General features: G+C 39.7%; 2 protein-coding genes across 6 annotated transcripts in view; one reads left to right on the forward strand and one right to left on the reverse strand.

Annotated features, from left to right (window-relative positions):
- Positions 1-707: 707 nt before the first annotated feature.
- Positions 708-5,092, reverse strand: slc6a19b (solute carrier family 6 member 19b). Its single transcript, XM_031298974.2, has 12 exons — positions 4,779-5,092; positions 3,687-3,827; positions 3,465-3,602; positions 3,186-3,367; positions 2,987-3,097; positions 2,587-2,699; positions 2,366-2,494; positions 2,097-2,253; positions 1,771-1,975; positions 1,532-1,691; positions 1,199-1,361; positions 708-1,072 (listed from the first exon to the last, which is right to left on the reverse strand). The coding sequence occupies exons 1-12, from the start codon at positions 4,975-4,977 to the stop codon at positions 869-871; spliced, it is 1,902 nt and encodes a 633-aa protein (XP_031154834.1). The 5' UTR covers positions 4,978-5,092; the 3' UTR covers positions 708-868.
- A 1,326-nt stretch (positions 5,093-6,418) lies between these two features.
- fhod3b (formin homology 2 domain containing 3b) overlaps positions 6,419-16,657 on the forward strand; it is a 94,078-nt gene continuing 83,839 nt past the window's right edge. For 3 of the 5 annotated variants that reach the window (XM_031298967.2, XM_031298968.2, XM_031298969.2), the window contains exons 1-2: positions 6,420-6,961; positions 13,621-13,727. In XM_031298967.2, the coding sequence (XP_031154827.1) occupies positions 6,797-6,961; positions 13,621-13,727 (272 nt within the window). In that variant the 5' untranslated portion in view covers positions 6,420-6,796. Of the gene's footprint in view, positions 6,962-13,620; positions 13,728-16,657 lie in introns of all 5 variants that reach the window. The other 2 variants (XM_031298965.2, XM_031298966.2) reach the window with 1 other exon arrangement.

Consider the following 16,657-nt stretch of genomic DNA (forward strand, 5'->3'; position numbering starts at 1 on the left):
CTGGTGACTTGTTACCTGTTTGTATCAGAAGACAAGGAGTGACATTTGCTTTATCAGCCCCACTTTTCTTGTTAGCTCTTGAAGCTGTGGGAACAATGTGGTTTGTTTGTTTAATAATAAGCCCTTGTGTAGAGTAAAGTGGCATGATATGATTTGGGAACAGAAGTGATAACAGTTGATTGTAATACAACGCAGCATAAATAAGGAACCCAGAGAGTATAACTGATTGTACTCATGCCTTTTTAATGTATTATCTGATACAGTTTACATTACTGTTATTTGCACACAGTCTGGGTTATTTCAGTAAGAGGTAATTAACAAACTCAGACAGACCTCAATCACTCACATTAATTATTCTTAACTGGAAAACACAGAGTAGAGTCAAACAGCACACATAGTGGCAATCAGTTTTATTTTATTACAGACAAATGCCGAAGCTAAGGGATTTAAAATAACAATATGCAGCTGATTTAATCAATATTTAATTTATTTCTCAAATACGTCACAGTAGTGCCCCCAGCTGGACAGATGGGTGCACCTTCATTACATGACTTAAAGTCTGCTTCCTTCTGGGGTAGCACCTCCTCTCATTCTCAAATAGAATAATCAAGGAAAACAGGAAACAGACCAACCTTAAGGCAAATTGTTATGTAGCTGTGTCTTTTGAATTTTGCAGCTTTCCATATTGTCACCTGATTCACTGCTAAGAAGTGAATCAGCGCTGTCACAGGTGACTGAGGAAACAGGGAGCTCTGTTCAGAAAAGCTATGCCTTCTACTTTAAAATTGCGTTGATTAAACCATGATAGCAACCACTTAAATGTTCTTGAAAAAGAGAAAAATAGAACATTGGGGATTTTACCACAATATTAGGCTGTGGATTTTTTGCTCTCATTGTTCATTTGAATTTGGTCAGAGATATTATCGAGATGGGGCTTATCCCTCTTCTTTGACTTTAAGCATTTCCAGACACAAACTAAAGGCACAGCAAGACTGGGTATCCCTGCCAATATGAAGATGATCGCATAGATCCAGCCTGGATATGGCTTTTCTTCGAGTGTGGGGAATGTATTCTGCAAAGACAAAGAAAAAATGCTATATATTGAGTTTTCAGTGGCGAGTGTATGTTTTAGAAGATCAATAGCCGTAATTGATCATGAGATCATCAAGAGATCATCTCAACATAAAATCTTATTTACCGATTCAGGATTCCAGGCTTTGTAAACGATCTTTTCAGAAACTTTAGTGACGAAGTAAAAGACCAAGATGATAAACATTATGAGTGGGCTGATGACTCTCCATGACGCCTGCCAGAAGAAGTTGGGTTTGTGTCCAATCATGAACTTAATATCATCATTGAACCTATAGGAGGACAATGACACATATTTTATTGTCAAACAAGCTTCCCTTAATAAAGGTGGTGCAATAATAGTGTGGGTTGCTTGTGATACCATGCTATAATTGTGTTCCTCTCATCTCTTAATTGATGAAAGACATAAACAGTTACATAAAACAATCTATTTTAATATCACCTGTCTATCCCATATATGTACACCACTGAGATCATCTCGCAGAATGCAACAACTAGCAGAGGGATGGATCCTCCATAGGTGTCAAAGAGTGAAAGCCAATAGCTTCCTGAGCCTTGGATAAATATCAGACCCACCAGACAGCAGAGCATGCACGTTACACCTGATGGAGAGCAAAGAGTTGATACAATATACCAGAAATCCTAATTTATATAAAATGAGAGAATCCATGTGGGAGTTACCAGTGACAACCTCTTTTGGCCATGTCTTAGGGAAGACATTGAGGTCTTGCAGTGGTACTAGAACTCCCTCAATGTTACCAAACATAGAAGACAGGCCGAGACAGAAGAGCATTATGAAGAAAAGGACGGCCCACAACGGTGAGAGGGGCATCTTGGTGATAGCTTCAGTGAACACAATGAAGGCTAAACCAGTTCCTTCAACTCCCTATGCCCAAACACAGCACAGTGTTATAGCAAAGCATGGCAGGGATCGTGTAACAAAAATAAACGTTGGTTAAGTTTCCACTGAAAGGGAAGCTGTTGTCCTGGTGCATACATAATCTTACCTCACTGAGAAAAGTATTTAAGTTGCAGGACTTAAGATCTAGCTGTTGAAAAACCTCAGGGTGTGTTGCATTAAGACGCTGAACAACCTGATTGTAGTTGCTGTCAGTGATGTTGCCCTCAGGAAGCTCAAACACATTTAGTAATGCTAGGATGTTTCTGAAATGCAAAATGTGTTAGGTTAAAAAGGTTTTTACAGTCAATGTAACGCTGAAGAAAAAAAATATTGAGCTGGTTAAATGTATAATTTGACAAAAAAGGCATGATGTACCCAGAAAGACAGTTGTCAAATCTCTCTGTTGCTCTGAAACCGATTATGGTGTAAATGACAGTTGCCGCATAGACGGAGGTGATACCGTTGATGATAGAGATGATCACTGCATCCTGTTCACAGTTGTTACTAAAGACAAAAATGCATTTTTATTTAGATACTTTATTTAGGTACTTTAGAAGTACAGTGCAATTACCACAGGTTAAAACAAAATAACTTACTGCACTGAGTTATAGCTGGAGAAGGAAATAAGACCACCAAAAGCCAGAGAGAAGGAATAGAAAACTTGAGCACCTGCATCGAGCCATGTTGATGGCTTAGCCAGCTCTGTTAACTGAAAGAATAAGTAAGTACAAAATTATGGATAAACTTATTGCTATGCATGGTCTACGTGGTACCTCTAATGAGGCTACTATGGCTGAGGTCTATTCAGAGGACTTTGGTCAAATATGCCATAGATGGGGTAACTGGTAGAGCACCACAAACTGATTTTTTATTATATGTTATGTGAAAATGCTAAAAATATCTGTTACATTCCTTTAACTTAATATATAGATACTTAATTAATGTGTTCTGCAGACCAGTGTTATTGCTAAAATGAATTTAAAAAATGCAACTTACGTCTGGTGTGAAGAGAAACTTAACTCCATTCAAAGAGCCCTTCAGGGTCAACCCTCTGATCAGAAAAATTGTCAGCACCACGTAAGGAAGGGTCGAAGTCACATACACAGCCTTAGAAAAAATTAAGTATTCACACAATTACGGTTTAGCTGAATTAAAATCTTATCTTTGTTTTATTTTAGTAAGCAATGTGCTGTACCTTCCCAGTGGTCTCAATACCACGAATGATGCAGATATAGAGCACAGACCACGCACATATGTGACATAACAGTATCCACCACTGCAGACCACCGTCTTCTTCAATCGCTGGAGTTGTGTTCAGAGTCTCTCTGTACCAGAAATAATCCACAGGGGAGCTCCTCTCACACTCCGAGACAATGCCTGCAATAATACAATAACTGAGTGTGTCAGTAAGCCAAAATCAAGTTTCTATCATAATTCCCATACTGCAGAAGTACAGTACCAGTTGTAGTATTACCTGTTAAATTGGCATTCATGGGACATTGGCTCCAAGGCAGAGGCTCTTGAAATGAATTAAAGAAGTACCACAGAATCCAGGCCATAATGGTGTTGTAGTAGAGACTGATCGTCAGTGATACACACATAGATGCAATACCTGCCAATGAATGTTTTAAAAGGGGTTTTTTTAGGGCACGTTTGCACTAATTGTAGCAAACATTATGCAAAGAATGTTTCTCACCAATGCCAGTCAAATAGGGATGAATTGTAGCCCACACTCCCAAACTGCCTCTTCTTAAACGTTGACCAATAGCAAACTCAAGATGCAGAAGTGGGATTCCTTCAAGGACCAGCAGGATCAAAAATGGTATCATAAATGCTCCTGGAGAAAAAAAGGAACTGGTAATGGTGTCATGGTAACAATAAATCATTAATATAAATAAATCTTGACGTTAATCATTTATGATACATGGAATATATGCAGAGATAAAGTCTGACAATTGATGTAGTTGGGTTCATAATGCAATGTGTAATCCATTTTAGTGTTACAGGATACAATGATTTCCTGTGAGTCAAAGGGTATAAAATGTCTTATCTACACATATCAGTTACAGGCCATCTTTTTGAGTCGTCACTGCTTAATGTGATTTAAGATGCTTCTACTACTGTAACAGCTATAAGGAAATAGTCATTATTGGATCAGGGGTCTTGTGATATCCACTGGAGCGGTTGTTCATTTACTACTTAATTGGACAAGGGTATCAACTATTAGGTGGACTTTATCATCATACCCAGTGATCCAGAACTGCACTCCAAATCGATTCAGTTTATTTCAAAATGCTTAATAATTTGCCCCATAGGGACAATTGAGGCAAGCTAGTTTGCAAACAGAAAACCACATAAAAACAATGTAAAAATTCAAAATATGCTCATAAAAATCAAACCCAGTAGAAGCAAAGGAACAAATCTGCCCAAAACTACACATACATGTGCATTTATCAGTTTAGGTACAAAGTAAATGGCTTTCCATTTTATGTTGGCTTTTACACATCTTTTGACTTCAGGAATAAAACCAAACCACCTTCTATTTCTTTTACAAACAGGCAATCTAAAATTATTTTGATGGCAGTAGCAGGCAGACAAATACCTCCCTGATGTCTGTAAATTAAATGTTAATATAGAAGTATGGGAGTATACCTAATGCTCATATACTCTTCCAAAAAGTCTGGATTGGATATAATAAGGTATGAAATATTTTTGTTTCAATCAAACAGTGTTATTGAAAATACTCAAATATGGAATAAGTACAGTAAACCATGAAAGTATTACTTGCCTCCTCCATGACTCTGACACAAGTAGGGGAACCGCCAGACATTTCCAAGTCCCACACAAAACCCAACACAGGTCAACATGTACTGGGTCTTGTTGTCCCATTTTGGTCTGTCTCCAGCCTCATCCTTCTCCAGTTTGTCCAGCTGCTGATGGGACAGTATCCTGTCCTCCAGGCCTGGATTGGGGAGTTGTAACTTCATGATCTGTCGAACACTAGTATTGCAGTGATTCAATAGTGCACTGTGAAGTGCTGGGATGTAAATTGAGGCTCACTCCATGAGATCCTGCAATATGAACTGGACCTCTGTAATAGATTGACTAGGCTGTGGTGCAGCCTTTGAATCTTAGTAGGAACACACGTGACAGTTTACCAGTGTCTTATCTGCTGAAGAAGGGTCAATGCACAGGAAGCACTGGTTTACTGGAGAAAAACGATGTTTATAGGATTTATTGTAAAGTTAAAAATTGATTGAAACAGTATACAATGATATATTTAAGGACACATATAAATCCACAGACTTTTATAAAACTATCAACTGTTTATTCACTTTTAGAACTGTTAAAAATATATAAATAATGAAGACATGTTGAAGGTTCATTATTGACTTTGTAAATAGTAGAAATAAAAGTATAATTCAACCCTACCTCCACTATTGATATCTGTCTCCAACTGGAACAAACTCATATGCATCACACAACCCTGCCAAAATGATTGGCCTCCCCAACACCAACCTCTCAGACCTCAACAGCTAAACCGTGCACCACTCGTGTAATCGCATGCAGAGCTCACATCATTGCAGATGACCCCAGGCACCCTCTCAACCCATTCTTTACACTGCTTCCACATGGCCATAGATACTGCTCCGTGGCCTGGAAACAGGCATGCTACAGTATGGCAAGAGTTTTGTTCCAGCTCTGCCATAGTGGCATTCATCAGAATACATTGATAAATGAAAGGTGCTATGTGTAAAGGTATGTGTGTGGATGTGATGTCTCTCATGTTGTCATGTTGTGGTATACAATGTATTTATGTATCTATTTATGTGAGGCCTTTATACAAACATGTCCTTGTTAAAGGACAATGCATAATCTATCTATTTACTGTCAGTCATTCATTAACAGTTTATGATTTACAGGAAGAGTTAGGCAATCGTTTTGTCTTTGACTAATAGCCTACAATAAACCCTTAGAAATATCTGCTTTCAACTACATTATGGTGTGTAATAACAACTTATTAGTTGTTTATAGTTACTTTTTTATTTTAAATGGGGGGGCTATCTATCTATCTATCTATCTATCTATCTATCTATCTATCTATCTATCTATCTATCTATCTATCTATCTATCTATCTATCTATCTATCTATCTATCTATCTATCTATCTATCTATCTATCTATCTATCTATCTATCTATCTATCTGTCTGACGGCTCTGTCTACTATCTATCTAATGTTACGTACGGTAGTTTGTCAGGTTTTAACTGATTAGGCTACATCGCGCGCTGCCAACGTTGAGTCGCTGCCAGCTTCGGGGCAGCGTTTTTTGTGTGTGCTTCTCATATTCGCCACTGGAGGCCGCCATTACGCCTGTAATATGAGCTGAGTCGGCCGGATGGGGTCTGGCTGCTGTGTCCCCTGGCTGAGTTTATGCTTGAGGAGGGAGCCGCTTCCCATCGCTCTCACAGACCAGGCGCCAAGTGTAGCAGTCCCGTCCGCAGTCTGCCTCCGCACCTCTGACGCCCGCTGTACCCATGGATACTGCCGCCCCGCTCATTTCCATACCGCACTGACTAACCGTATCTCTCAACGAGGTACCCTGGATATTTACTTCTGGACTGTTGTGTTCACTGTCCTGTGTCCCCTGCGCTGCGTGACGCGAATGGAGAAGGTCCAAGGATAACAGAGGGTGCAGGATTTTGCTACTGCAGAAGACCTGCCGGTCGCTGCTCGCCTGTCTGTCAGAGGCTGTGGTGTCGCATCCAATATTTTCATTATCTAAATCGCCTTGCATGGATGCATCATGGCTACGTTTATATGCCGGGTACAGTTCTTAGATGATACTGATCCATTTAACAGCACCAATTTCCCCGAGCCCACCAGGCCACCTCTGTACACTTTCAGGGAAGATATTCCTCTGATAAATCAGATTGCTGGAGTCCACAGGCTGCTTAAAGCCCCGCATAAGGTAGGCTATGCAGTATACTTATTAATGTCTTGATTTTGTTTTTGTTCATGTCTCTTTAAATGAGCTTAGTGTAAAGTTAACACCCACACAATGCTCAATTAATAATTATCTTGGACATGTTGATGGGGTTACTACCAAACAAACCTAATGGACCATTATAGAGCTGGTGACTTGAAGCAGCTTGCTGTTATGGGATACTGATGGAGCATCAACATGTATTCAGGCATTGCAGGCACAGTGTCAGTAAGATATGCTTATATATAGACATTATGGAGTATTTAGTGGCTTTAGGTAATGTTGAAATGACGAAGACAGGAATCTGTTCATGTTTACCTCAACACTAATCCCATCACTTTGACCTGTTTCTCGTGTTGTCCGTTAGCTAGACTTAGGGAGATCTTTAAAAGAATTGTGTAAGAGAAAAGAAACGAAGGAAACAAGTAATGCAAATTTGATATACTCAATTTATCAGTAATGGTTGTTTGTTTACTATTAACCTTCCCTCAACTTTCAGTTGGGTGCTTCTTGTCTTAAACTGAAAAAAATGTTCAAAACATTTTTTTCATGGAAAAGGAGCCAACTTTGCATTTGTCTTTGCCAACCATGAATGGGCAGGCTTGAAGTCCATGTAGGAAAGCACTTCTGCTATTGTCACTTCACACAGCCCCAATTGGAGTTAGGGAGGGTCAAATGCCCAGTTGGTCAGTTGATGAGGGATGGAAGCTCCATAGGGTAATTCCCCACCCGGATTGTCCTAGATCTGTGGATTTAAATTTGCAACCATCTGATCTCAACACAACTTCTGAATCCACTTGTATCTAAACACAACACATGTTTCCATCATTTTGTTATGTGCTTACCTTTTTGGATGTCATTTCCTTAGTCAAAAGCAGAATGCATTTTGGTGTACCTCCACATTGTTGAGGTTGGTCAGCTGCTGCATCTCATCGGCCTTCATTCAGTCCTAACTGTTTGAAGAGGTGAAACGGTACACATTGCTAAAGTTGGCCTTCCAAACATCCAGAACTGCACAGCCAGTTTTGAGCAGCTCAAAATAACTGAATGCTCCACTTTGGTATGGTGTAAATTGCCTTGTTTAAGTTTCCTAAAGAAAGCCAGTGATAAATAATAATACTAAATAAATAAATAAATAATAAACCTGAAGCCCATTTTCTAGTTTATTTTTCTTTTAGAGGCATCTGAATGCTATATCTCTTGAGAAATGACTGTTTCTGCCTTCTGATTAGATTATGTGCATCCAAACACATTTTCTAAAGGCCTCATCTACCGACCTTCAAATTTAAACAAAGCAAAGGGGCCCATAGCATCTGAGGTTGAGTCTTTTATTGAGTATTCATCTTAGTCTGTCTGGGAAGTCGCGTAAATAGAAAGTTAATTAGGGTCTTCCTTCATTCTGTCAGATCAATGGTACTCCATCTTGTTTGAGTAGAGCTGGTAAGATAAGTCATGGAAGCCTCAGGATGCTGTGGATCACCACAAGCCTGGCTCTCATTCTGCAGCCCACTCAGTCTGACCAGCAGGATGGGATGGGAACGCTTTCCACTGTTTGAGAGAGGAGAGGGAAGCGGGCAGTATTAAAAACACAAACAAAGAGCTGATGTACTTTGCACAGTCGACTGGTCTCAGTTTAGCAGTAGGCCAGCTGGACCGCAAACTAGACAGAGAGGGAGTACCCGTGGTAGGCTCTGCAGCGCCTGGTTAGTGAGATTTGGTCATATGGGCATTTGTGGTAAGCAGTAACTTGAAGGAGCAGCCCTTGTGCTTTTCATAAAAAATAACAGGTGAATGACAAGACTGTCACCACAGCTCTCTGACTCACACCCTCAAAAGTTTGAAGAAGTGACTTTGGTGCGACCTTGTAAAAGCCTTTGGCAGCAAATCTGTTGTCTTTCAGCTCCGTCTCAATGTAGCAGGTCAATCTAGTATAAATAGCATGCTGCTAGCACATGGTGCCGAGGGAGTCAAAACAGCAAGCATATGCTGTCTCTGGGCTGTTCCTGTCAGTTTCAGTCTGCAGTCTCAAGAGGGGTGATCTGTACGTGTGTGTGCGGTTGTTGTTTATACGTGTGCGTTTGTTTGTGTGTGTTGTATTGGTTTTGTACATGAGGTGGCACTGTGGCTATGATGCTGTACAAAGTCAAACATCAATTACCAGTAACTGTTTGAGGTTCAAACATCAAAAGCCGTTATGACCAAGGATTATATTTTACAACAACAAGGATTCAAACTGTAAATGCTTGTTGTGTAGCAATGACAGCTTTGTCAGGACAGCAGACACACTGTCAGTGTTTCACCCTGTGGCCTTTTGGAAAATGCCATGCCACCATGCATTATAATGCAGTATGTAATGTATTGCAGTAGCACTGTTGAGTACTCTAAGAGTTATAATGGATATGTCACACTTGTAATCTGGTGTTTGTGATAAAGAAACCAATATTCATCCTTACCATGTATAGCTGTAGCATCTCATTTATAAACAAGCTTTTCTGTTGCTTCTGTAGATGGAAAGTATGACTAGTCATTACCTGACTCAGCCTTTTTATTCTACATGAATAATGCATTATCTGTGTCAGATGACAAATGGCTGTTCAGAATTAGCTGGAGTTACTCCAAATATGCTGGTAATGTCATTGTAAATCAATAGATCAATAGTCCTTCACATGCTTTCTTCTCTGTCAATGTTTTGTAGTTTGCGGCTTGATGGCCTTGAGGCCTGGCATCGGATTGCAAAGCAGTATTCAAGGGAGGGAAAATGTGGCTATGTCTTGGAGAATGGACTCTCACTTTACCAATTTCAATTTTTGGGCCGTTTTTTTCCCCTAAGAAATTACAGAGTCCCATAATGAGAAGTTATGTTAAATGCTGTAAAATACAGGTTCCTCCTTCATGCCTGTCAGAGCTCCTTTGAATTCTTTTACACATTGTTATGCAGAGTTGAGGTTTTGCTGGTCTCTGCATTTTTGGAGGGTTGTCTCAGCAGAGGGCTCCTTTCAGAAGAATGCAGCATCCGTGGACAGACTCATCCTTGCATGCTTGACAGAAAGTAAGATTACTGTTGTGGTTTCTCTTTCATGCATCGAGTGTGTTTTAATGAGTTATAAATCACTTGCCTTTGGAGAAAGACCACAAATACCATCCTCACCTTTATCAAACAAACTAAGCTTTTAGAGTGGCTTACTGTAATTCCTCTCGTTTGATTTAGAGTACGGTGTAGTTTACAGACAAAGATGTGTAAGGTTGGCTAACACCGGGTTAGCATTTGCACAGAACTGTAAAACTATGTAAAATACAATGTTAGGCTATTGAGTTTCAAATGTGCAACTTCCACACAATATATGTTATCTCATTCCAAAGACATTTGGAGTGAGATAGCAGTTTTAAATTGGAAATTGCATGGTGTTTTATTTTTAGCTCTTTCTGCTTTAACTGCCTCCCTGGTCAGTGGACCACAGTATGGTGGTTGAAGGGAGAGGCCAGACCTCAGTGTGAGAGCAGAGCACTTGTGGTAACTTTTCTGGACTTGGCCATCACAAGCCACCGTGGGTTCAAGTCCTGGGCGGGGGAAAGCTAAGGAAGTCACTGCTACTGATAATCTGGTAGTACTGTTCCTGGATTAAGGGCCATTTATGTGCATCAACCTGGCGCGGTTATACATGGCAACACTTGTTGTCAGTAATCCAGGTCGATTATATAATGAAATCCTAAAGTGGCACCAGTTGGAGGATGGATATGTGAATACATGGATGAGTAGAAGGATGTACAGATGGGGACTGATTAATGGCAGACTTACATAGTTCACTTTGGCTTTTCCGCTTTTGGTCTGCGAGTCAAAACCCTGTGTGGCGAAATTGCATTTCTTGGTTCCACAGCTAATTACTGGCTACGGCTGCAAATTCAGCCCAATGTTTTGTCTATTTCAGGTTGTGATACAGAGCATAAAACTGAAAGAGAACCAACATTTGTTTGCCCTTTTATCCAATCCACAAGTACCAAAAGTATAATTTAAATAACTGGTACATGTAAAAAGAGTAAAAAGAAAATACTGTAATAATAAATCTGATTGATGTGACAGTATGTGTACCCAATTCACAAAAGCTGTTACACTTGCAAAATATTTGATCTTTTTCTCAGTATTATAAGTGATATTTTTTCAGCTTGCAGCATTTTATTTTAAAGAAACAGAAGAAGAAGTGATAGTTAGAATTAGCAGTGATCGAGAACACCTTGAAGAGAAACTAAAGAATAGTGACTAGAAATCTCAGACTTCTTAAAATGAAAATGGTTCCAGGTGGTTACATGGCAAGAAATCACTGGCAGGTGCAGTACACCAAATATGTGACACAAGCAAGTGAAAAATGAATGAATGAATAAACTAAACTAATTAATCCCTGAATACAAACAAGTTTTCCTTTGTGTGGTTCAGTGTCAAACACATTATTTAGTCCCCAGCCACTGGTCAGCCAATATGATTTAGTGTGTCTTCTCCTTCATGCTACATTTTTAATATTACTGTCACACATTATTTATAAGGCATGTCAGTCCATAGGAATAAAAATAGTGGGCCTAATTTTGGCCCTTATGCCTGGATTTCCTGTCCATCCAGAATCTGTCCTGTAATCTGGAGAAGCACTTGCTTCCGTCCTCTGCCTCTGTACAGTATAGCTTTGTTTTTTTGCCTACCTGTCTCCCTTTCTCTCTTACGTATTAACTAAGGCTTAATCACTTGCCTTAGGTAGAATTAGGATCTACTGAGCAACTAAAGTTTTCTGTGTATGTTTACTGCATCAGCATTGTGCTGCAAACAAGACAGCTCAGAGTCAAAGAGAGGGAGAGAGAGAGTTGGAGGGTGAGTGAGAGTTATCCTAACCAACCACATGTTTTGTTTCACTTCTCAAATATGACACAGTCCTTGAGTGCTGCAGTGCAGTAATATGAACAGAGTGGCTGAACAGATCAAAGCCATCAGACCCATAATGTCTTTCCCAGCCTTTCTCCTTCATGTTTAATTAAGTTACTGTCATATGTGGGAGGAAATTGAATGGCATCAGACCTTGCAATAACCAGTCTGATTTAAAAAGCACATGGTTTTACATGTTACATATACAGTATGTTTACCTGTGTTGCTCTTCTTGTAAGAGAAAAGAATCTCGCAGGCTGCTTATTTGGAATGTGTAAATAGTCATTTGTATCATAGCCTTTGCCAGCTTACAAAGCCCTCAATGTGGGCTGACAAGAGAAGACAAATATACTGAGTTCAGTATATTTATGGACTGTACAGTATACGGTTGTTTTAGATACCCTGGCTGTTGATGGAGCAGAGCAGTGCCACTCTTTTCGCTTAAGTCATGTGTTTGCCCTCCAGTAATGGTATTTGTTTTCCCGTCCTCTGCTTCACCGCTGGAGCCGCTGTCCCGTGGAGCTGTCAGACTTTGAATATAAATAGGTTAATATCTCCAATTTGGAGGTCAACCAGACAAGTGAACAGACACAGCCTCATTCCTCATCTCCTTGACCACAGTCAGCTGTTGACAACTATTCAAGACCAGACAAATCATACCTCCTCTGCAAAATCATCTTGTGTGATGATAGTTTATCACTTATCAGACAGGGAGAGCCAACAGATAAGAGGCACCAGACTCTGCCAAATCTGTAGGACTTCTCTCCAACCTTGCCATACTTGTCATTGTAGAGCGCAGACAGGAGCTGATAAAATAACTTTCTATGATCCACTGCCGACTAGACATAAACCTCATACACTATGCATTTGCCCATTGACCTATTAAAAAGAACAACGTTATGTTTTGTATAATACCACCATAACTAACATGAGCATGTCTTGTTGTTGCAACTGCTGTTGTGATTTAAAGAATAAAAGTCTTACTACATCGTGATTAATATGCATGTGGTTATGAACTTATATTTTGCTTGAAACGTAGACATTTAACACAGTCATCCTTCTGCAAACCAACCTCTCCAGAGCTCTATGCCATTTAAAAAAACAAAACATTAAACTTCTGTAGATAGATTTTTTTCCCTCACAGCTTTGGAAAGGTTGACTGTGCCTAATTTTGATACCATACATGGTCATGGTTTTAACAAGGTACTGAGTCTCCAATTGTGTTAACTTGTTTAGCTGTAATAATGTGTGGGTTCTGAGCAGTGTCAGAAATGAAGGGGGGCAAAGGGCAAAAATGCTCCAGTAAACCTCAGAATGCCCCTAGAAGATGTGATTAAGGGGCAAAAATTGCCCCCAAGATTTTGAATTCAGTCTCTAAAGTCTCTAGAGTTAGCAAAGTGGTAATTATTGTATGCATTTTGATCTGGGTTCATTTCACATAAAAAACAGCAACTTTATGCACTAATTACTATTTTTTTAAAGTGCCCCCAACATTTTATAAATGCCCTGACTTTTTAAACAGTTGCCCTCCAAATGTTTTTTTCCTACACTGGTTCTGAGAAGGATTTGGAACCGTATTTGGTACAGCAGGCCGTTGGTGCCCAGCCTCAACTGACAATAAACTCCTAAATCTACTACTTACTTAATGTTTAGCATTCTTTACATGTGTAAAGTGTATATGGCGTGACCTTTAGAGGGTTGAAGACAAATCAAGGTTTAACTGTGTCTTCTTCCTGTCCAGCCTGATGACTGTGCCCTTCAGCTGTCCCACAATGGCAGCTATCTGGACCTGGAGTCGACCCTGGCAGAGCAGAGGGATGAACTGGAGGGATTTCAGGAGGAAGGAGGGTAAGATAACGGTAACCTCTGTCTCTCCCTTAGCTTTTCCTTCACTAGCACCAAACTTCAAAAGCAAAAAATTGCATGTACACAACGTGCCGAAATGAAAAACATTCTCTATCACTGCACTAAAGTTGGTCATATATTCTTTGCACTTCCAAAGATTTAGATTGAAAACACGTTTACTTGCCAGGCTCTGATTTTCCAGGAATAGATTGTTCATGCTCTTGTGGTCCATTTAGCTATTATTTACCAGACAAAAAAATTATTATTGTTATTATATGCTTTATTCAAGAGTAACAGACTTGAAGTTTTGATTACAACAATCCGTCTTTTTTTTTTTTAAACAAATATTTTTTCTGCCTCAACAGTCAGACATAATCAGTACAAGTGATTACTGTTTTTCGAGATAGACACAAAAAAATGTAGCCGAGATAAGAGGGAAAAGATGATTATTTAATTCCTTGGCTATGGGGATACGTGTTCTTATTCTGCTTGTTATATTCCTTTGCCTAATTTGATTCTATTACAGTGATTTGAATCATAATGATACCTATTTTGTTCCAGGATGAATTCAAATAATCCCTTTTCCGGGCCTCAGCTGATTGAGCTCTCCTCTGCTCAAAAGCTGCTCTCAGGAGGTACTTGGGTCTGTCGAAGAGCAGGCAGGCTTTACCTCACCTGAGGGACTCTCAGTTTCAGAAGTCTTTCAGCACTTTGACATTCTAGAGGAAAAATAAGTTTAATATCAGTATTATTAGCTAGCTGCACTAATTCCTCTGTGAATCAGTCACCAAGTATCTCAACAATCTCATTGGCTCAGGAAACATAATTTATAAATTATAATATTTGTTCTATTGAAAGATCTAAGAAAAAAAATCATATCTTTATGCATGTGTGATGCTGATCTTGGCCTTTGATATATTTTATCAGCTTTGTCGTGGCGTTAGTGCCCTTTTTTAAGAGACTAAATGTGTCAAAGTTTCCATGGCATTCATCCATTCATGTCCCTTAAAATACCTGGCCTCTCTGGCCCAGTGGCAGCAGTGATGTCATCTAAACCAATTATGAGGTGTAGACGAGTCTCATGAGTAATCACCCTCATCTGTATTGAATGTTACCTCACTGCTCTCATTAGAAGTTGCTAAAATACAATTGTACAACCACCAACACACAACTCTCAGCTTCTAATTTAGCTGCATTGTTTCCCTGTAATATGGAGTTAAATGTGGCTTTGTTTCAACATAACTCTTAGACCTGGATGAAGAAGAGAAAGGTTTAAAATTGTGTTTCATTTCTGTTTCATACACGTTCTTTGGCGTGTTACTTTATTGACTCCATATGTTTTTTCATGTACTGTGGAGTATGTTGATATATCATTCATGTGCCGCCCATTTTTAGATGATCACAAACCAAAGGTTGGCATGAGAGCTCCTGGTCGACTGAACCACAAACATGTATGGGTTTATTTGTCTAACTTGGAATTCATAAGCTGCTCTCTGGGTTGGTGTTTCTATTGGACGTTGAGAGTCCCGTTCTTTCCCAGTTCCATCTGAAATTGTTAGGAGCTTATGGGAGGCTATTGAGAGCTGTGAGGTTAAAGTGGTCCGCTTCTTCTCTCGTAGAAGACCGAGCCTGCCAGGGCCAGGGTCTTGCCAGCTGGCACAGGCTGGTATGGATGTGTGTCATTAAACCCACACAGTGTTGTCTGAGGAGGCTGGGGTGAAGGTGGTTAGCCAATTACTGTATTTTGTAAAAAATAAGGCAGTTCTGCCCGCTGGCTTTTTATGGTGCTGATGTGCCCAGGATTACATCCCCCACTGCTGCAGTGTTGTTGATTTGATGATTATTGAGCTAATAAATGGTCTGATGAGCCATTTCACCTTTACTTGTTTCCATTTCATTTCTGTTTTCACCCTCCTATTACTGCAGATCTGTCAACAGCAGTCTCCAACTCCAAAACATTTAACCTTCAGAAAAATTTTTTCAAGTTGATGTCAAAACAACATAGTTGCATTAACTCCAGTTAACAAACAAAATGGTGCTTTAATGTTTGTTTGTTTTTTGCTTTAAGCCTAGCAACCCACCTTTGGAAAGAGAATAGTACATACTGCCTGAGTTCCTTAACTTTCCTGATCATTGGCCATTAAATCCATCTGTAATTGATATTACTGACAGGTTACATTCCTGAGGCGCCTGTGTCATACCTAGTGTCTTTACAAACAGATTAAAGTATGATCCTCTGACAGAGCGCTGCAATGCCAGGAGATATCCATGTCACGGGAGCTTAAGGGCCATAATCACTTCCACACCGTGTTTGAAGCTCAGCTATAGGCGATTGTGACTCATAAATCCCCTGTCGCATCTCTGATGCAGTCTCACTCAGTTATAAACTGACCATATAGCCCAGACATGTGCTCAGACAGATCTGCACAGTTTAAGGTAGTCAGTGTGTAATTTACTTTTCTAGCTGTAATGGATTGATTGACCCCATACACACAATTTCCTGTATTTGTAGTCCTGAGCCAAGATGGAGTAGGATATGGGACGAAGTTAGGATCAGATGGCCTGACATGTGTTTACAGACATTTATAGCCCTTGAATATTTTTGTGGATTACATGGATTGAAGAGTGAGATCCTGTTGTAGCGTTTCAGGGGAGCGTTCTAGGGGTCTGATGTTGTAGGAAAAATGTTGCATTGAACTCGTGTTGAGTTATGTGCTGGGCTTGACATTGTTTTTGCTCAAATATGTAACCTTAAATGGCAGATGATTAATAAAGTTGTAAGTCCTCAATGACATATTCTCTAGCTTGTCTTAAGAAGATGACATGAAGTGTTGTTATTGATGGCATAATTGACTCAGCGTGTGAAATGTGTAGCTGACGTACAGCACATAAGAAGACACGTTTTAGCATTTCACTGCCCTGGTTCATATAAA

The sequence above is a fragment of the Sander lucioperca genome, chromosome 10, assembly GCF_008315115.2.
Source record: "Sander lucioperca isolate FBNREF2018 chromosome 10, SLUC_FBN_1.2, whole genome shotgun sequence".
Taxonomy (NCBI): domain Eukaryota; kingdom Metazoa; phylum Chordata; class Actinopteri; order Perciformes; family Percidae; genus Sander; species Sander lucioperca.